At 43.5% G+C, this 22393-nt stretch overlaps 1 protein-coding gene across 9 annotated transcripts in view; it reads left to right on the plus strand.

Moving 5' to 3' along the window:
• The first annotated feature begins 21067 nt into the window (after positions 1 to 21067).
• slc5a11 (solute carrier family 5 member 11) overlaps positions 21068 to 22393 on the plus strand; it is a 52781-nt gene continuing 51455 nt past the window's right edge. For 6 of the 9 annotated variants that reach the window (XM_068055984.1, XM_068055988.1, XM_068055987.1 and 3 more), the window contains exons 1-2: positions 21068 to 21320; positions 21419 to 21591. In XM_068055984.1, the coding sequence (XP_067912085.1) occupies positions 21427 to 21591 (165 nt within the window). In that variant the 5' untranslated portion in view covers positions 21068 to 21320; positions 21419 to 21426. The remainder of the gene's footprint in view (positions 21321 to 21418; positions 21592 to 22393) is intronic. The other 3 variants (XM_068055989.1, XM_068055992.1, XM_068055985.1) reach the window with 2 other exon arrangements.

Genomic DNA, 22393 nt, shown 5'->3' on the forward strand with positions numbered 1-22393 from the left:
ACATCCGGAGATTGTGAGGCTCTTTTGCCTGTGCTGTCTCTGATTGTGGTACATAGTTCTTCAGAGGTCGAGCAGTCCATGCGCAGAACCCATTTCGGTTGAGCCTAGTTAATATGTTTATAAACTCATTACAGCTTTTTGAGTCAGTGTACTATCTGAAGTCCAGATTAATTAGGAAATATTCATGGAGATAAAATACCTGTCGATTTGAACTCAGTGTGAGCTCTGATCTAGGCTGTGCCTCATAGTGTCACCAGAAAAAAGGAAGCATTTCAACCAGGTTGATGCCAGCTGCCTTCAGTAAGAACAGTCTCCCCTGCCATAGCACAGCTCGGTTTCATCACATGCACACATCTCTCTTAAAGGAACACCCTCTTGAATGGAGACTGAATAATTAACCACTTTGCAGCCAGTGACACTCCCTGTGTCAGAAGGTTGCAAGGATTTTAAGTGACTTTAAAGGAAGGCTCCAGAACAAGGCTGCAGGGGGCCTTTATCCTTAAATATTCATTGAAATGACACTTAGTTAACATTAACAAACTTTCTTTGCCAATTGTCCTCTCTTTCTCCTGAACAAGCTGACTTTTCCAGGGGTACAGTTCCAAGAGCACCAGCTGCCATCCAACACTTTGCCCAGTGACCATTATTCACCTGTGAACCTGCACAGCGTGCATGGGCAGGCACTTCAGCCATGGGTAATCCTGTCCTGTCTATGCTTGATGTCTGCACGCTTCCATTCTCCAGCACGAGCTGTTGGACTGTGGGAAGGCACAGACACTCCACCTGGTTTTCCCATCTGGTAGCCCACGGTTGCTGAGCCATTGACTGCCCTGCCCCACATCTCCATCCAATGGAGATCAGTTAGCTACGGACAGGCTGGAGATGGAACCTGGACATTCAGTATGACACAGCACGTGATGCATTTACTCGCTGAACCCCCCCCCCCTCTAGAGAGAGGCGTAGTGCTTCCACACATCCTTATTTTTTGATGCATGAATAAATAGAAACAACCTCTCTGGACTCACTCTGTCTGAGGATCCAGGTACTAGATCACCAGGCCTAACTGTTATGGGCAGTCCTGGGACTCGAACCCTACACTGTTCAGGTCAGGAGGACAACCTCTGAACCAAGTTGCTATAAGCACCATTTCGGGCTGGTTTCTCCCCCCATTGCCTTGGGACATTATTTTTATTTTTTTATTTTGAGATACAGCACTGAAACAGGCCCTTCGGCCCACCGAGTCTGTGCCGACCAACAACCACCCATTTATACTAATCCTACACTAATCCCATATTCCTACCACATCCCCTATATTCCTCTACCACCGACCTATACTAGGGGCAATTTATAATGGCCAATTTACCTATCAACCTGAAAGTCTTTGGCTGTGGGAGGAAACCGGAGCACCTGGCGGAAACCCACGCAGACACAGGGAGAACTTGCAAACTCCACACAGGCAGTACCCAGAATTGAACCCTGGTCGCTGGAGCTGTGAGGCTGCAGTGCTAACCACTGCACCACTGCGACATGTGGAAAAATATTTTGTCTGTTTGAGAAGGAAAGTAGGCCTTCATCAATTCTGAGCTCATTCCACTGCTCCATTCTCTATAATGACAAATAAAGTTCAATATTTTGAGTTGTATCATATAACGTATGCCCATCCACTGCATAGCAGGTAAATTGCCCTATCTGAAAAATAAATACAATCCGACTGGGTGAATGTGAAAACCCAGTGATGTGGCAGTAAAGTAAAGGTGATGAAATGACTTTGAGTTCCACAGGGCAGTGATGAGTAATACTTGTGAGATATCCAGCGGGTGATTCTCTGGAACCCAACTGTCTGTCAGATGATGCGTTTCAATAGTGAATATTATTTATTTCCCTTGTTTATAAAACTGCTGCAGCTGGAGATTGGGTTCACGCTTACTAATGTGCAGAATGAATCTTAATTTTCATTTTGTATTGTACACATACAAGTAATTAAAGTTGGCAATAAAAGAGTTAGTTAATCGGAATTTGGAATCTTTTGTCTGTCTTTGGAATTAATATTGAAATTCAATCACATCTCCAGCACTTTCAATGTAGCAAATTGCACCACAGTGCTTCTTATAAAAGGGTGAGGTTGGATACTGAACAAGTCGGGGAGGGAGGGAATGAAGGGGTTGTGGGGAATTAGGGGAGGTGTCCTCCACTCCTCGTTCCCCCCCTCCCAAAAGGCATGGTTAGAGAGGTGAGATATGGGTAGGCGTGGAGCTGCGGGGATAGAATAAGACTGGAAGCATTTGTCAATGAACACCATAATTTTAAAATCAACAAAATGGTGAGTGAGTGTAAGAGTTGCAGAAACACTGGTGAAAATGATATACAGAAGCAAGAGAACCTGCCTGATTATTATGGAGACAAAGATGAAAATTTGCCCCACCATCCATCGATTCCTTTCATGATTTAAAAAATTTGGACCAAATCATTTCCCCTCTCTCACTTTAAATGATAGGCTGATCACATTTTTTTTTGAATTTCCACATCATTGAAAAATGTAGAAATTTTAATTCCCAGACATTTGTTGGGGTTATTGAACAAAATTGTGAACAGCATCATTGATCCCCAGCTTCCATCTGGTAATGATGTCTATGGGATTCAGTGAGCAGATTTGATTATGTACCTCTAGGTCCTTCAGTGTCCTAAGAAGCTACTTCAGCTGCCAACCTGGGATCTGGCTATGAATCATTAGCAAATAGATCACAGTGGACGAGCCTTGCTTGCTTTCAAAGTTTGTTCATTCATTCTCCAACTAAAGGAAATTTCTGCTTAGATGTAACATTGATTGCTCTGATAACAATTCTGTCCTCTACAACTCCCTGCATATCTTTTCTCCACCTCCCTTCCAGAAGTATCTTCAAAACCCTTCCTTTCAACCATTCCTATGCACTGTGATGCAATTTGCTACATTGAAAGTCTCCCAACCCTCTCCATTATACACTCCTGCAGTATCCATTTGTTTTTGCACTCTTAACTGCAAGATGCTTTTGAGATGTTTTCCTCCATTATAGAGCTAGAAATATTTTGCTGTGGTTGAATGCTGGAGTCTGTACACCACTTGCCAAAATGGAAATTCACAGCTTTGGCTGAACACCAGCAGCATTTGGAAGTGTCAAGCTTTTATTTGTTATTTTAGACCAGCATGCTGTCATTCATCCAATAAAAAAAACAAAAGGTTAACCAGTCTCAGGTCAAGTAGAACTTAACCAGAATTGCACACACCGAAGTAGTCACACATTGACAGTAGGTCACAGCCTCTGATTTACTAGGTTTACCGCAGGGGCAGTCAAAACAAGAAAAATAAGGATTTTCAGGTCTATGAAAACGAAACATCACTAAAAATAAAAGAAAATTACCTAGTCATTTTCACATTGCTGTTTGTGGCACCTTACTGTGTGCAAATTGGCTGCTGTGTTTTCCATTGCAACAGTGACTGTACTTCAAAAGTCCTTCATTGACTATAGAACAGTTTGGGATATTCTGAGATTGTGAATAGTGCTATAGAAATGCAAGTTCCTTTCTCTTTACAAGAATCTCAGTCAGGCTCCAGTTTCAAACAACAGGTCCACTCTACTATCCATCTGATAAGAAGGATTACCATGCTCTACAATTATGTAAATAAGACAAAGTTAATGGTCACTATATATTTGCTTTTTTAAATCAGCTAAACCACAAAGTCAGGTACCTAAAGGTCAAATGAAATGTAATCCAGTAAATTGAACAAAGAGCAGCCACAAAAACAATAAATTCTTTTTGAAAGCTTAAGGATGAACAGAGGAACACCCAAGTCTCAAAGTTTGTTGTGAGGATGTAACTTCCCCATCACCCAATTCATGTTATTGGTCAATCTGAGTGGAATACATAAAATCATCCACATGAATGGGATCAGCAGTAAACCATGGTAGTACGCACCGACAGCTGACAGTGTCAAAACCCTAGAAGCTAGCGAATAAAAAGCAAATAAAGACAGGGAAGACAGATTGTCTGATAGGTCTTGCTGAGATAACCAAATCAGTAACCGCTCCAAATATGAGACAACACAATTAGGAATAAGAAAAATACGTATTGTTCTATTCAATGCAATGTTATATTCCATTATGATTGCCAACCCTCCAGGAATTAAAGAATAATGTTTAAGCAACCCAGGAGAAACATCGGACAGGCATAAAACTTCTTTTCATTTCCTTTGAACACTGTTGTTTATTATTGTTTATAAATGTATTGGAGATGGGACAATAGGCTGTTTGACTGTGCAAGGACATTGGAAGCGAGAAGGTCATGTGATTAAATCTCCAGGAATGTATTCAACCAGAGTTGGCAATCCTATAAGCTCCCACATCTTGCTACTTCACATTACACATGGCGGAAATTATTAAATGGTAAAAATATTTAACAGTTGAGATAGTTTTGAATATTAGCTGCACCATGATGTGTAAAGTAGATGTTCGGTTTGTTAACACCAAATTTATTGAACATGCTTTGAGCCATGTCCCAGCTATACACTTGTAAACTTTGAACAGTGAAGTTTCTGTAAGATTAAATTCCATTATAAATCATGAAGAGCCCAGCAAATCAGCATGCATCAGCAACAATAATTATAAACCACTCGTTAAGCAGTATACGAGGCAATTAACAACTTGAAATCCCCAGAACTTCCTGAAATGCATCTTTGTGCTTAATGTCTCAGCTCAAAGTATGCTGTCTCATAGTGTCCTTGGGGTCATGCATGCACTCAGCCTTGCAGCAATAAACATGCTGCTCTGTGTAAGTAAAATTATCTAATGCTGATATTATTGTCTATGGGAATACTTCTTGGTGTCCATTTAAAATGCCTTGGACAAGAAATTAAGGTTGTTAGCATATACTTTTTGGGTGCCACTTAGAGCTCCAAAATGGCATTCGCAGTGCATGTGCACACTTTTGGGTTGATTTGTGCAGATATCATATTTGTGATGGTGTTAGCACGTAAAATCAAAGAATCATAGAATGGTTACAGCACAGAAGAAAGCCATTCGGACCATCGTGTCTGTGCTGGCTCTCTGAAAGAGCAACTCAGCTAGTCTCACTTTCCATTTTTTCCCCATAGCCCTGCAAATGTTTTCTCTTCAAATAACAATCCAATCCCTTTTCAAAGCATGATTGAGTCTGTCTCCACCACATTCTCTGGCAGTACATTCCAGATCCTAACCATTTGCTGCATAAAAAGGTTTTTCCTCATGTTGCCATTGCTTCTTTTGCCAATCTCCTTAAATCGGTGAGCTCTGGTTCTTGATCCTTCCACCATCGGGAACAGTTTCTCCCTATTTACTCTTTCCAGACGCCTCATGATTTTTGAACACCTCTATCAAATCTCCTTTTAATCTTCTCTTCTCCAAGGAGAAGAACCCCTGCTTCTCCATGTAACTGAAGTTCCTCATACCTGGAACAATTCTCGTGAATCTTTTCTGCACTCTCTCTAATGCCTTCACATCCTTCCTAAAGTGTGGTGCTCAGAACTGGACACAATTCTCCAGTTGAGGTTGAACTAGGTTTATGCAGATTTATCATAATTTCTTTGCTTTTGTACTCTATGTCCCTATTTATAAAGCCCAGGATCCTGTATGCTTTATTAATCACTTTCTCAACCTACCCTGCCCCCTGCAATGATTTGTTCACATATACTCCCAGGTCCCTCTGTTCCTGCACTCCTTTTAGAATTGTACCCCTTATTTTATGCTGCCTCTCCTTGTTCTTCCTAACAAAATGAACCTCTTCACACTTTTCTGGATTAAATTTCATCTGCCACTTGTCCGCCCATTCCATCAGCCTGTCTTTGTCCTCTTGAAGTCTATCACTATCCTCCTCACAGTTCACAATATTTCCAAGTTTTGTGTCATCTACAAATTTTAATTGTGCCCTGTATGCCCAAGTATAGGTCATTAATATACATCAAGAAAAGTAGGGGCCCTAACACTGACCTCTGGGGAACCCCATGATATACCTTCCTCCAATCCGAAAAACAACCATTCACCACTAATCTCTGTTTCCTGTCACCCAGCGAATTTCGTATCCATGCTGCTAATGTTCCTTTTATTCCATGGGCTCTAACTTTGCTGACAAGCCTGTTGTGTGGCACTTTATCAAATGCCTTTTGGAAGTCCGTGTACACCACATCAACCACATTATCCTCATCAACCCTCTCTGTCAACTCATCAAAAAACTCAAGCAAGTTAGTTAAACACAATTTTCCCTGAACATATGCAATGAATGGTCACCGGAAGTATGCAGAGCAGGCAGATTGTGATGTCAATCAGCGTATGATGCTGATTTGATGCCAGTGGTGCCATTTTGGAGCTCAATGCTCCAGTTAATGTTTCTTGCACAGCAGAACATGGATTCAGCAGCAGGAGGGGCACCCACAACCAGCACTATTTAAAGAGATAATCAACTACTTACAAGTTAGTTGCTGATTGGTTTCTACTGGCCCGTGCCTTGATTGCAATAGTTTTTGGTGCTTTCTATTGTTGTTTAATGCTGCAAAAGCCTACAAGGAGTGGTGTGGCAGTGCTGAAGGAGCATTCTCTGACTTCAAGGCTTCTGCATAAACCAGATACTCACTGACCATCTATCACTGACCATCACAGAGTCCACTTGGCCACAATGCAAAAATGAAAGCCACCACAAAATAAACATTCCAAACCAAATGTATAAATTAAATTGTGCCATATTGCATACAAAAGTCAACTAATCAGTCTTGCGTATTCCCTTAGTGCCTGTCTTCAGCATGCCTTTGCTTAAACTAAAATGGCAGGGGGATGGGAACCTTTGCAAGGAGTCAGCGGAGGGGGGATCAAAGACAAGAACAAAAGACAGTAAGGGGAATAAGAAAAGTGATAGGCAGAGAAATCAAGGGCCAGAATCAAACAGGACCACAGTGAAAAATAATGGGAAGGGGACAAGTAATGTTAAAAAGATAAGCCTAAGGCTTTGTGCCTTAACGTGCGGAGCATTCGCAATAAAGTGAATGAATTAATCGCGCAAATAGATGTAAACGGGTATGATATAGTAGGGATTACGGAGACAAGGCTACAAGGTAACCAGGGATGGGAAATGAACATTCAGGGGTATTCAGTACTTAGGAAGGACAGACAAAAAGCAAAAGGTGGTGGAGTTGCCTTTTGGTTAAAGAGAAAATTAACGCAATAGTGAGGAAAGATATTAGCTCTGACGATGTGGAATCTGTATGGGTAGGGCTGAGAAACACTAAGGGGCAAAAAACGTTAGTGGGGTTGTATACAGAACCCCAAACTGTAGTGGTGATTTTGGGAATGGCATTAAACAGGAAATTAGAGATGCATGCGATAAAGGAACATCTGTAATTTTGGGTGACTTTCATCTGCATATAGATTGGGCAAATCAAATTAGTCACAATACGATAGAGGATGAATTCTTGGAGTATATACGGGATGGTTTTCTAGACCAATACGTTGAGGAACTAACTAGAGAAAAGGCCATCCTGGACTGGGTATTGTGTAATGAGAGAGGAATAATTGACAATCTAGTGGTGCGAGTCCCCTTGGGGACGAGCGACCATAATATGATAGAATTCTTCATCAAGATGGAGAGTGACGTAGTTGATTCTGAGACAAAGAACAAAGAAAAGTACAGCACAGGAACAGGCCATTCGGCCCTCTAAGCCTGCGCCGATCTCGATGCCTGTCTAAAATAAAACCTTCTGCACTTCCGGGGTCCGTATTCCTGTATTCCCATCCTATTCATGTATTTGTCCAGATGCCTCTTAAACATCGCTATTGTACCTGCTTCCACCACCTCCCCCGGCAGCAAGTTCCAGGCACTCACCACCCTGTATGTAAAAAACTTGCCTCGCACATCCCCTCTAAACTTTGCCCCTCGCAGCTTAAACCTAAATCCCCTAGTAACTGGCTCTTCCACCCTGGGAAAAAGCTTCTGACTATCCACTCTGTCCATGCCACTCATAACTTTGTAAACCTCTATCATGTCGCCCCTCCACCTCCGTCGTTCCAGTGAAAACAATTCGAGTTTATCCAAATACAAAAGCATAACACTGCGGATGCTGGAAATCTGAAATAAAAACAAGAAATGCTGGAAATACTCAGCAGGTCTGGCAGCATCTGTGGAGAGAGAAGCAGAGTTAACGTTTCAGGTCAGTGACCCTTCTTCAGAACCGAGTTTATCCAACCTCTCCTCATAACTAATACCCTCCAGACCAGGCAACATCCTGGTAAACCTCTTCTGCACCCTCTCCAAAGCCTCCACATCCTTCTGGTAGTGTGGCGACCAGAATTGCACGCAATATTCCAAGTGTGGCCTAACTAAGGTTCTGTACAGCTGCAGCATGACTTGCCAATTTTTATACTCTATACCCCGACCGATGAAGGCAAGCATGCTGTATGCCTTCTTGACTACCTTATACACCTGCGTTGCCACTTTCAGTGATCTGTGGACCTGTACGTCCAGATCTCTCTGCCTGTCAATACTCCTAAAGGTTCTGCCATTTACTGTATACTTCCCACCTGTATTAGACCTTCCAAAATGCATTACCTCACATTTGTCCGGATTAAACTCCATCTGCCATTTCTCCGCCCAAGTCTCCAACTGATCTATATCCTACTGTATTCTCTGACAATCCTCATCACTATCCGCAACTCTACCAATCTATGTGTCGTCCGCAAACTTACTAATCAGACCAACTACATTTTCCTCCAAATCATTTATATATACTACAAACAGCAAAGGTCCCAGCACTGATCCCTACGGAACACCACTAGTCACAGCCCTCCATTCAGAACAGCACCCTTCCACTGTTACTCTCTGTCTTCTATGACCGAGCCAGTTCTGTATCCATCTTGCCAGCTCACCTCTGATCCCGTGTGACTTCACCTTTTGTATCAATCTGCCATGAGGGACCTTGTCAAAGGCTTTACTGAAGTCCATGTAGAAAACATCCACTGCCCTTCTTCGTCACTTCCTCAAAAAACCCGATCAAGTTAGTGAGACACGACCTCCCCTTCACAAAACCATGTCTCCTCTCGTTAATAAGTTCATTTGTTTCCAAATGGGAGTAAATCCTGTCCTGAAGAATCCTCTCCAATAATTTCCCTACCACTGACGTAAGGCTCATCGGCCTATAATTTCCTGTATTATCCTTGCTACCCTTCTTAAACAAAGGAACAACATTGGCTATTCTCCAGTCTGCTGGGACCTCACCTGTTGCCAATGAGGATACAAAGATTTCTATCAAGGCCCCAACAATTTCCTCCCTTGCCTCCCTCAGTATTCTGGGGTCGATCCCATCAGGCCCTGGGGACTTATCTACCTTAATGTTTTTCAAGATGCCCAACACCTCCTCCTTTTTGATATCGACATGACCCAGACTATCTACACTCCCTTCTCTAGATTCATCATCCACCAAGTTCTTCTCTTTGGTGAATACTGATGCAAAGTACTCATTTAGTACCTTGCTCTTTATATACGTATAAAAAGCCTTGGGATTCTCCTTAATCCTGTTTGCCAATGACTTTTCATGACCCCTTTTAGCCCTCCTGACTCCTTGCTTAAGTTCCTTCCTACTTTCTTTACGCTTGTTGATTTCTGTTGATTTCACCAGTAACCTGTCTCTCGATGCAGAAATCAACAAGCGCATGGGAAAGGCTTCCACTGCTATGTCCAGACTGGCCAAGAGAATGTGGGAAAATGGCGCACTGACACGGAACACAAAAGTCCGCGTGTATCAAGCCTGTGTCCTCAGTACCTTGCTCTACGGCAGCGAGGCCTGGACAACATATGTCAGACAAGAGCGACGTCTCAATTCATTCCATCTTCGCTGCCTCCGGAGAATCCTTGGCATCATGTGGCAGGACCATATCTCCAACACAGAAGTCCTCGAGGCAGCCAACATCCCCAGCTTATACACCCTACTGAGTCAGTGGCGCTTGAGATGGCTTGGCCATGTGAGCCACATGGAAGATGGCAGGATCCCCAAGGATACTTTGTACTGCGAGCTCGCCACTGGTATCAGACCCACCGGTGGTCCATGTCTCCGCTTTAAAGACGTCTGCAAATGCAACATGAAGTCCTGTGACATTGATCACAAGTCGTGGGAGTCAGTTGCCAGCGATCGCCAGAGCTGGCGGGCAGCCATAAAGGTGGGGCTAAAGTGTGGCGAGTCGAAGAGACTTAGCAGTTGGCAGGAAAAAAGACAGAAGCGCAAGGGGAGAGCCAACTGCAAAACAGCCCTGACAACCAATTTTATCTGCAGCACCTGTGGAAGAGTCTGTCAGTCTAGTATTGGCCTTTATAGCCACTCCAGGCGCTGCTCCACAAACCACTGACCACCTGCAGGCGCTTACCCATTGTCTCCCGAGACAAGGAGGCCAAGGAAGAAGACTTTCTTTATATTCCTCAAGGGCTTCGTCTGTTCCCAGCCTTCTAGCCCTTACGAATGCTTCCTTTTTCTTTTTGACTAGGCTCACAATATCCCTCGTTATCCAAGGTTCCCGAAACTTGCCAAACTTATCTTTCTTCCTCACAGGAACATGCCGGTCCTGGACTCTAATCAACTGAAGTTTGAAAGACTCCCACGTCAGATGTTGATTTACCCTCAAACAGCCGCCCCCAATCTAAATTCTTCAGTTCCTGCCTAATATTGTTATAATTAGCCTTCCCCCAATTTGGCACGTTAACCCGAGGACTACTCTTATCCTTATCCACAAGTACCTTAAAACTTACAGAATTATGGTCACTGCTCCCGAAATGCTTCCCTACTGAAACTTCGACCACCTGGCCGGGCTCATTCCCCAATACCAGGTCCAGTACGGCCCCTTCCCTAGTTGGACTATCTACATATTGTTTCAAGAAGTGCTCCTGGATGCTCTTTACAAATTCTGCCCCATCCAAGCCCCTAGCACTAAGTGAGTCCCAGTCAATATAGGGGGTTAAAATCACCCACCACTACAACCCTGTTGCTTTTACATCTTTCCAAAATCTGTCTACATATCTGTTCCTCTACCTCCCGCTGGCTGTTGGGAGGCCTGTAGTAAACCCCCAACGTTGTGACTGCACCCTTCCTATTCCTGAGCTCTACCCATATTGCCTCGCTGTATGACCTCTCTGAGGTGTCCTCCCGCAGTACAGCTGTGATATTCTCCTTAATCAGGAATGCAACTCCCCCACCCCTTTTACATCCCCCTCTATCCCGCCTGAAGCTTCTAAATCCTGGAACGTTTAGCTGCCAATCCTGCCCTTCCCTCAACCAAGTCTCTGTAATAGCAACAACATCATATTTCCAAGTACTAATCCAAGCTCTAAGTTCATCTGCCTTACCTGTTATACTTCTCGCATTGAAACAAATGCACTTCAGACCACCAGTCCCACTGTGCTCAACAACATCTCCCTGCCTGCTCTTCCTCTTAGTCTTACTGGCCTTATTTACTAGTTCCCCCTCATTTATTTCACCTGCTGACCTACTGCTCTGGTTCCCATCCCCCTGCCACACTAGTTTAAACCCTCCCAAGTGACGCTAGCAAACCTCGCAGCCAGGATATTTGTGCCCCTCCAGTTTAGATGCAACCCGTCCTTCTTGTACAGGTCCCACCTGTCCCGGAAGAGATCCCAATGATCCAGATATCTGAAACCTTCCCTCCTACCAGCTGTTCAGCAACGTGTTTAGCTGCACTATCTTCCTATTTCTAGCCTCACTGGCACGTGGCACAGGGAGTAATCCCAAGATTACAACCCTAGAGGACTACTTTTTTAACTTTCTACCTAACTCCCTGAACTCCCCCTGCAGGATCTCGTCACTCTTCCTGCCTATGTCGTTAATACCAATGTGTACCACAACGTCTGGCTGTTCACCCTCCCCCTTCAGAATGCCCCCTGCCCGTTCAGAGACATCCTTGACCCTGGCACCAGGGAGGCAACATACCATCCTGGAGTCTCTTTCACGTCCACAGAAGTGCCTATCTGTGCCCCTAACTATAGAGTCCCCTATGTCTATTGCTCTTCTGCGCTTTCTCCCTCCCTGCTGAACAACACAGCCAGCCGTGGTGCCACTGCTCTGGCTGCTGCTGTTGTTTTCCCCTGATAGGCCATCCCCCCCAACAGTATCCAAAACGGTATACTTGTTAGAGAGGGGGATAGCCACAGGGGATTCCTGCACTGACTGCCTGCCCCTTCTAGCGGTCACCCATCTATCTGCCTGCACCTTGGGTGTAACCACGTCTCTAAAACTCCTGTCTATGATGCTTTCCGCCACCTGCATGCTCCTAAGTGCATTCAATTGCTGCTCCAACCAATCCATGCGGTCTGTGAGGAGCTGCAATTGGGTACACTTCCTGCAGATGTTGTTGTCCGGAATGCTGGAAGCGTCACGGATCTCCCACATCTCACAGGTGAAGCACTTTACCCCTCTAACTGACATTTCTAGCACTAATTAATAAATTAATTTACAATAAATACTTAAATACTTGTTAAATCCTTACTAAATTGAGTTACAATTAACTATATGGTCCCTAGCGCTAGATTTCTACTATAAATATTAAATGCTAAATACGGTAATCTCCTCCCTCCGGTTTAGTTACTCCTCTACTTATTAATTAATTAGTTAATTCGGGTTTTAACCAATTTTAATCAATGTCTTATTTTCAAATTCAGTGCAGATTCCCTACCAGCCAATCAGGTCACAGCGTTCCTGTGACATCACTTTTTCAGGTTTTTTTTCCCAGTTTTTTTCCACCCGAGGTAACTCACCAGTCCGGAACTCCACCCTCCGAGTCTTCTCCCTGGATGTAGGGTCCTGAATCTTAGTAAAGGAAACTATGAAGGTATGAGGCGCGAGTTGGCTATGACGGATTGGGAAACGTTACTTAAAGGGATGACGGTGGATAGGCAATGGCAAACATTTAAAGAGTGCATGGATGAACTGCAACAATTGTTTATCCCTGTCTGGCGCAAAAGTAAAACGGGAAAGGTAGCCAAACCATGGAAAACAAGGGAAATTAGAGATAGCATTAGATCCATGGAAGAGGCATATAAATTTGCCAGGAAAAACAACAGACCTGAGGATTGGGAGCAGTTTAGAATGCAGCAAAGCAGGACCAAGGGATTGATTAAGAAGGGGAAAATAGAGTACGAGAGCAAGCTTGCGGGGAACATAAAAACTGACTGTAAAAGTTTCTATAGGTATGTGAAGAGAAAAAGATTGTTGAAGACAAATGTAGGTCCTTTACAGTGAGAAACAGGGGAATTTATTATGGGCAATAAAGAAATGGCTGATCAACTAAATGCAAACTTTGGTTCTGTCTTCACAAAGGAGGACACAAATATCATACCAGAAATGTTGGGGAACGCAGGGCTTAGTGAGAGAGAGGAACTGAAAGGAATCAGTATTAGTAGAGAAATGGTGTTGGGGAAATTGATGGGATTGAAGGCCAATAAATCCCCAGGGCCTGATGGTATGCATCCCAGAGTACTTAAGGAAATGGCCCTAGAAATAGTGGATGCATTGGTGGTCATCTTCCAAGATTCTATAGACTCTGGAACAGTTCCTACAGATTGGAGGGTAGTTAATGTATCCCCACTATTTAAAAAGGGAGGTAGAGAGAAAGCAGGGAATTATAGACCAGTCAGCCTGACGTCAGTAGTGGGGAAAATTCCAGAGTCCATTATCAAAGATTTTATAGCAGAGCACTTAGAGAACAGTGGTAGAATCGGGCAGAGTCAGCGTGTATCTACGAAAGGAAAATCATGCTTGACAAATCTACTAGAATTCTTCGAGGATGTAACTAGTAGAGTTGATGAGGGGGAGCCAGTGGATGTGGTTTATTTGGACTTTCAGAAGGCTTTCGACAAAGTCTCATATAAGAGATTAGCGTGTAAAATTAAAGTGCATGGGATTGGGGGTAGTGTATTGCGATGGATAGAAAATTGGTTGGCAGACAGGAAACAAAGAGTAGGGATAAATGGGTCTTTTTCTGAATGGCAGGCAGTGACTTGTGGGGTACCACAGGGATCGGTGCTAGGACCCCAGCTATTCACAATATACATTAATGATTTAGATGAGGGAACTAAATGTAATATCTCCAAATTTGCAGATGACACAAAACTGGGTGGGAGGGTGAGTTGTGAGAAGGATGCAGAGAGGCTTCAGGGTGATGTGGACAAGTTGAGTGAGTGGGCTAATGCATGGCAGATGCAGTATAATGTGGATAAATGTGAGGTTATCCACTTTGGTAGCAAAAACAGGAAGGCAGATTATTATCTGAACGGCTATAAACTGAGAGGGGAATATGCAGCGAGACCTGGGTGTTGTCGTACACCAGTCGCTGAAGGTAAGCATGCAGGTGCAACAAGCGGTAAAAAAGGCAAATGGTATGTTGGCCTTCATAGCGAGAGGATTCGAGTACAGGAGCAGGGATGTCTTGCTGCAATTATACAAGGCCTTGGTGAGGCCACACCTGGAACTATGTGTGCAATTTTGGTCTCTTTATCTGAGGAAGGATGTTCTTGCTATAGAGGGAGTGCAGCGAAGGTTTTCCAGACTGATTCCTGGGATGGCGGGACTGATGTATGAGGAGAGATTGAGTTGGTTAGGATTACATTCATTGGAGTTCAGAAGAGTGAGGGGGGATCTCATAGAAACCTATAAAATTCTAACAGGATTTGACAGGGTAGATGCAGGAATGATGTTCCTGATGGTGGCGGAGTCCAGAACCAGGGGTCATAGTTTCAGGATACGGGGTAAACCTTTCAGGACTGAGATGAGGAGAAATTTCTTCACCCAGAGAGTGGTGAGCCAATGGAATTCGCTACCACAGAAAGCATTTGAGGCCAAAACATTGTATGTTTTCAAGAAGGAGTTAGATATAGCTCTTGGGTCGAAAGGGATCAAAGGGTATGGGGCAAAAGTGGGAACAGGCTACTGAGTTGGATGATCAGCCATGATCATAATGAATGGCGGAGCAGGCTCGAAGGGCTGAATAGCCTACTCCTGCTCCTATTTTCTATGTTTCTATGTTTCTAGTGCTTCTATGCAGTGCTACCCCAGTGTTTGTAGAACAACTAGCGGAGGGCTACTGACTTTCAGTGTAAGAAGCTGAAAATGGCATTGGAGAGAGCAACTCTGGGCTTAGAAGGCCTGGCTGTGTATTGCACCATCTTGGAATTGACTGTGGCAGTCAAGGATGGCTGGCTGACAGGCAACAGTAAGGGCACTGGCAGAGAAACAGGGGTGTGAAGATGACTTCTGTCTTCCAGAGACAGGACGGTTGGTTTGTGCTCCATGAAACATCAGGGTGGTGCCTCAGAAATCCTAGTAATTTGTTAGAAGACAGATTGCTGGACTGCTGTGGCACCTTGCAAGCTCTTTCGTACACTGTAATCCACAGCCATGATGGCAGCAACTTGAGTTTGCATTGCAACAAGCTGACTTTGCATGACAGCAGTCTGAGTTTCCATCGCAGCACCCAGATGTTGAGTTGCTGTTGTGTGTGCTGCACTGGAAGCTGCAACATCAGCCATCAGATGCTGCAGCATGGTTGGGTCCACGAGTATGCAAATGGAGTTGACCACCACCCCCTTGCTGGAAAGAATGGACTCCAAGCTCTGGACAAAGCCATGTGACAAGTTGGTGCTGGACTCCTCCATGTTCCTTGACATTGGCTGCACTCTTTCTGACAAGCTTCCCAATGCCCCAAGAATTTCATTGTGCATACCATTGAATGTTCATCTGAATCTTCTGCAGTGGAACCCATGTGTGACCTCACCCTCTAGCTGCACCTGCACTATCCTTGCCCCCTCCCCTGGCTTCAGCCCAGTTGTATCCAGTGTATCATCATGTGCAGCTTTGCCTCTAATCTATCCTCTAAGCTATGCACAGTGTCTGTATCTGAGCTGGTGGTTGCAAGTGTGAAATCAAGCAATAGTGCTGTGTCTTCACCAACAATCTTTTGTTGCTGTTCCTTCACTGCCTGGCTATGTTGCAGCTCTTGGGTATCTGAAAGGAAAAAGGCACAAGTGTAAGGTGGTGGTACAGGGAAGGTGGAAAGTAGGAGGTGCATGCTTACATCATCTGCAACTTGTAAATCAGAAGAGAGTATGGGATGAAGGGAAGTGGGATGTGAGAAGGAGGATGAGGTGTGAGGATACCATCATCTTTGATGGTTTCAGCTGCTCTAGGCATCAGCAATGAGCATCGCAATGATAGTCAGCATCATCTCCTCCATAGGGTTAGAAAATGCAGGAGTGCCTATCTCCTCTGTTTAGCTCCTTTTGGTTGTGTTCCATCTTGTCCTGCAAGAGAAAGGGAAATGTGTTAGCGAGTGTCTTGGAATTTGTTGTGTATAAATTGGGGGTCGCATTTCCTACATTGCAGCAATGACTACACTTCAAAAGCTGTAAAGCACTTTGGGATGTCCTGAAATGATGAAAGGTGCATTGTAAATGCAAATCCTTTCTATTGCAGTTACAGATTGATCAACAGGTTGATCTTTATCACCTGACAATGTCCATTATTAACTTTGTACATTGTACTTTCTAGAATCTTAGTGTTAATCTTATCAGAGTTGACGGTGAGTAATAATTCACCCCTCCTATTCCTGCTCATTTAAGATCAATTGTGCTTTGAACACTTGGATTGGGTCCTAATCCATTTAAAGTTGAAGGAATGACAATCTCTTGTTCAATGTTTGGATCGTCTTAGTTCAGATCCTACTGAGTACAATTTCATAGCCCAAAACTGCTCCCTAATTAGTATTCATCTGCAAGATCATCTAGTGATCAGATAGAAGTAAGGCTGGTAGAGAAAAACAAAATGTTGTATTGGTGTGGTCTAAGTGACCTTCTGAGATTGGGCAAAGTCATGTTGATGAGAAGTGTAGTCGGGGCTTCACTCTGCATCATTGATGTTACATTTAACCTAGAAAACTTTGTAGAGGGTGTTTTACCCAGCCTGTTACCAATGCAACACCTGATCTACCAGTGTTTACTTAATGCTGACACTGGACACAGAGTGAAAAGTGGTTTATTTCCCAACACTGCTAGACCTGGTTCTTGGGAATGAGGTGGGCCAAGTCGATCAAATATCAGTAGGAGAGCATTGAGGGGATAGTGATCATTGTATCATAAGGTTTAGGCTGACTATGGAAAAGGACAAAGAGCAATCCAGAGTAAGAATAATTAACTGGGGGAAGGCCAATTTCAATGGGGTAAGAGTGGAGCTGGGGCGAATAAATTGGAGTCAAAAGCTGGCAGGAAAACTGATAGATGAACTATGGGCTACCTTCAAAGAAGAGGTAGTTGGGGCACAGTCAAGGAATGTTCACTCAAAGGGGAAAAGTAGAGCAAACAAATCCAGAGCTCCCTGGATGACAAAAGAAGTTGAGATTAAGATAATGAAGAAAAAGTGTGCTTATGATAGGTGCCAGGTAGAAAATACTATTGAGAACCAGACTGAATATAGAAGGTCCAGAGAGGCAATTGAAAAGGCAAATAAAGAAGCAAAGAGAGAGCATGAAAAGAAACTGGCAGCTAGCACTAAAGGAAATCCCAAAGTTTTCTATAAGCATATAAATAGCTAAAAGGTGGTAAAAGGAGGAGTGGGGCCGATTAGAGACCAGAAAGGAGATTTACACATGGAGGCAGAGGGCATAGCTGAGGTATTAAATGAATACTTTGCATCTGTCTTTACCAAAGAAGAAGATGCAACCCAGGCAATGTTGAATTGGGAGGTAAGTCAGATACTAGAGGGGTTTAAAATTGATAAAGAGTAAGTATTAGATAGGCTGTCTGAACTTAAAGTGTATAAAGCACCAGGGCCGGATAAGATCCAAAGATACTGAGGGAAGTGAGGGTGGAAATAGCAGAGGCACTGGCCATAATTTTTCAGTCTTCTTAGACTCAGGGGTGGTGCCAGAGGACCGGGGAATTGCAAATGTTACACCCTAGTTCAAAAAAGGGTGTAAAGATAAGCCCAGCAACTACAGGCCAGTCAGTTTAACTTCAGTGGTGGGGAAAGTTCTAGAAAAAATAATTTGGGACAAAAATCAATAGTCACATGGACAAATGCGAGTTAATTAAGGAAAGCAGCACGGATTTCTTAAGGGAAAATCATGTTTAACTAACTTGCTGGAGTTTTCTGAGGAGGTAACGGAGAGGGTTGATGACGGCAATGCTGTTAATGTACATGGACTTTCATAAGGCATTTGATACAGTGCCACACAACAGACTTGTGAGCAAACTTGTAGCTCATGGAATAAAAGGGATGGTAGTAATGAATACGAAATTAGCTGAGTGACAGTAAACAAAGAGTAGTGGTTAATGGATGTTTTTCGGGCTGGATGAAGATTTGCAGTGGAGTTCCCCAGGGATCAGTGTTGGGACCCTTGCACTTCCTGATATATATTAATGACCTAGACCTTGGTGTACAGGGCACAATTTCAAAGTTTGCAGATGATATGAAACTTGGAAGCATTGTGAACTGTGAGGAGAATAGTGTAGAACTTCAAAAGGACATAGACAAGTTGTAGAATGGGCAGACAAGGGGCAGATGAAGTTCAATGCAGTGAAATGTGAAGTGATTCATTGTGGTAGGAAGAACATGAGGAAACAATATAGAATAAAGGGCACAATTTTAAAGTGGATGCAGGAGCAGAGGGACCTAGGTGTATATGTGCATAAGTCAATGAAGGTGGCAGGACAGGTTGAGAAAGCATTTAATAAAGCATACAGTATCCTGGGCTTTATTAATAGGGGCATAGAGTACAAGAGCAATTAAGTTATGTTGAACTTGTATAAGACACTAGTTCAGCCTCAGCTGAAATATTGCGTCCAATTCTGGGCACCGCACTTTAGGAAAGATGTGAGGGCATTGGAGAGAGTACAGAAAAGATTCATGAGAGTGGTTCCAGGGATGAGGAATTTCAGTTATGTAGATCGATTGGAGAAGTTAGGACTGTTTTCCTTGGAGAAGAGAAGGCTGAGAGGTGATTTGATAGAGGTATTCAATATCATAAGGAGTCTGGACAGAGTAGATAGAGAAAAACTGTTCCCACTCGTGAAAGGATCGAGAACGAGAGGGCACAGATTTAAAGTATTTGGTAAGAGAAGCCAGAGTGACATGAGGAAAAACTTTTTCATGCAGTGAGTGGTTAAGGTCTGGAATGCGCTGCCTGAGGATGTGATGGAGGCAGGTTCAATTGAAGCATTCAAAAGGGAATTAGACTGTTATATATAAAGGAAAAATGTGGAGGGTTATGGGGTGAAGGCGGGGGAACGGAACTGAGGGAGTTGTGCTTTCGGAGGGCCAGTGCAGACACAATGGGCTGAATGGCCTCCTTCTGCATTGTAACAATTCTGTGATTCTGTGACTGCCCTACATTCACATTGAGAATGCAGTTTTTCTTACTTGAACTTCAGTAAAGCAAAGTCAATGAGGACTTTTGGACTGCAATTTTCCAAGGCCCCAAAATTGTTGGTGAAGCTTCAGCCACAGCGGGTAACTTAACGAATAATTGTGGATGCTTAATCCAGTTTTCCATTGACTGACATAATTGGATGGAAAGTCGCAGGCAATCCACCCATGATTTTTTGATAAACTTCCCTTTGCAAGCAAGATTCCGTTAGTTGAGAATGTCACCTATACTTGTCCTGATAAAGATAGTGTGATGATCAGTGCTGGGGCCTCGATTTTTTACAATTTATTTAGATGACTTGGATGAAGGGACTGAAGGTATGGTTGCTAAATTTGCTGATGACACAAAGATAGGTAGGAAAGTAAATTGTGAAGAGGACATAAGAAGCCTACAAAGGGATAGAGATAGGTTAAGTGAGTAGATAAAGATCTGGCAAATGGAGAATAATGTGGGAAAAGGTGAAATTGTCCATTTTGGCAGGAAGACTGAAAAAGCATATTATCTAAATGGTGAGAGATTGCAGAGCTCTGAGATGCTGAGGTATCTGGGTGTCCTAGTGCATGAATCACAAAAGGTTAGTATGCAGGGACTGTAAGTAATTAGGAAAGCTAATAGAATGTTATTGTTTATTGCGAGGGGAATTGAATACAAAAGTAGGGAGGTTATGCTTCAGCTATACAGGGCATTGGTGAGACCACATCTGCAGTACTGTGTACAGTACTAGTCTCCTTATTTAAGGAAGGATGTAAATGTGTTGGAAGCAGTTCAGAGAAGGTTACTAGACTAATACCTGGAATGGGCGGGTTGTCTTATGAGGCAAGATTGGACAGGCTAAGCTTTTATCCGCTGGAGTTTAGAAGAGTAAGAGGTGACTTGATTGAAACATATAAGATTCTGAGGGGTCTTGACAGGGTGGATATGGAAAGGATGTTTCCCCTTGTGGGAGAATCTAGAACTAGGGGTCACTGTTTAAAAATAAGGAGTCGCTGATATAAGACAGAGATGAGGAGAATTTTTTTCTCTCAGAGGGTCGTGAGTCTTTGGAACTCTCTTTCTCAAAACGCGGTGGAAGCAGAGTCTTTGAATATTTTTAAGACAGAGGTAGATAGATTCTTGATAAACAAGGAGGTGAAAGGTATTTGGGGGTAGGCGGGAATGTGGAGTTGAGGGTACAATCAGATCAGCTGTGATCTTATTGAATGGCAGAGCAGGCTTGAAGGGCTGAGTGGCCTACTCCTGCTGCTAACTCGTACGTTTGTTTGTTCGTATCAATTGGTGCATAAAGGTGCAGCATTCTCATAAAACTCCTAGCAGTGACATTGCCAGAGGTCTGGGAGCAAGTTGTTGACATCCTGTGGAACTAGAGAGTGATACTAATCAGAGTGGAAGAGAACACTGCAGAATACTAGGCTGTTGGGAGATAAGGAGAAAGCTGTTAAAGGACTCCAAGGTTCAGTTGATTTTTACAGGATTTGATGCTCCCTGGCTGTGCATAAATTAACATCAGATAAATACATTTGACTTAAACTTTAACCCAAAGTGAATTTATTCATTTACTTAATAACACCTAAGATTGGAATTTGATCTTTCAGAAGTATAGAAAGAGCACATTTTCTTCTGAGCCTTGTTCGGACAGCAGCTCCCACTGGTACTGGAGGATTTCCTGCTTCTGCCTGTTTCCGTGGTAGCCCCTCGCATATGAGTGCTGAGACAGTGTAGCTCAGTATTACTGTGTGATGCCTATCTAAAGGCAAAAAGTTATACCTGAAATTCAGGTAAGAAGCATTCAGCAGGGTCTACCTACTCTATCAACACTCTCCGAGATAAGACTGTCAAATTAAAGATAGTTTTAAGGTGCTTTTTTGGCATTTATTAACAGAATATTGTGATCATTTCATTTTTCCAATTATGAAATCCGATTTGATTCTTTTTTTAAAATATTCTCATCAAAGCCTGAGATATGGAGATGAAGACCAAGATCCCGTTGGCCATGGAGCAGACAACTAACACCCCAGCCAGCACAGTGGACCCTGCCCAAACTCCAAGAGCACAGCAGATACTGGATGTGGCTGATATTGTGGTCCTGGTCATCTATTTATTATTTGTCTTGGCTGTAGGACTCTGGGTAAGGGCTGTGTTCGCTGGAAGCCAATTTTATTAGTCGGGGTAGAGGATGGTGATGGATGGGATGATGGATGTGAGTTGTGTGAGTTCAGCTAATAGAGAAATGTTTGTGAATGATGGTATATTTGTGGTGGGAAGAGGGAGATGTACACAAGCATGTTATGCAGTGACCAGATGTGGTGGTGGCAGGACAAGTTGAAAAGGCTATTGTAAAAGCATACAGGATCCTTGGCCTTATTAATAGTCACAGATTGTGAAATTGGGCTTTATAGTGCCACTGATGCTGCGCTATAGAAGCCCAAAATTGTAAAAATATTGGCTGGCGCTCTTCTGGTCACTTACAGCACAGCCTGTGTGGTACACTGTGACTGTAAAGGCATTAGTGTGAGCGTGCCATGTATGTGCCATAAGTATGCAGAGTAGGCAGATTGTGATGTTAAACAGCCTGCCATTTGGACCTTGCAGATCTTGTTAATGGCCTCTCTTACTCACTCCCAGTTAAACATGTGTTCTGCTTCCTGGCCCTGTGTGGAAACTTGGCTTTGCTGCTCCTTTTGACCTCCATCACTGACCTCCTGTGTGTATCTGAAAACCCAGGAGTACTCTCTCTGGCCCATGGATCCATTTGCCTTCCATCAAAGCCTTCCTGAGACTGTTCCAACAGCTCCCGTCGCAGCTCTCCTTTAAGAGGGGCAGGCTGCTTTTGAGAAGTGGAGGCTTGCTGTGCGTCGTGCTTGCCATGCATGCACTGGGTCCCTTGCTGTGTGTGTAGCCAGTCAGCAATGCATTTTGCACGGGTCTGC

Source organism: Heterodontus francisci, chromosome 24 (assembly GCF_036365525.1).
Source record: "Heterodontus francisci isolate sHetFra1 chromosome 24, sHetFra1.hap1, whole genome shotgun sequence".
NCBI classification, from domain to species: Eukaryota; Metazoa; Chordata; class Chondrichthyes; order Heterodontiformes; family Heterodontidae; genus Heterodontus; species Heterodontus francisci.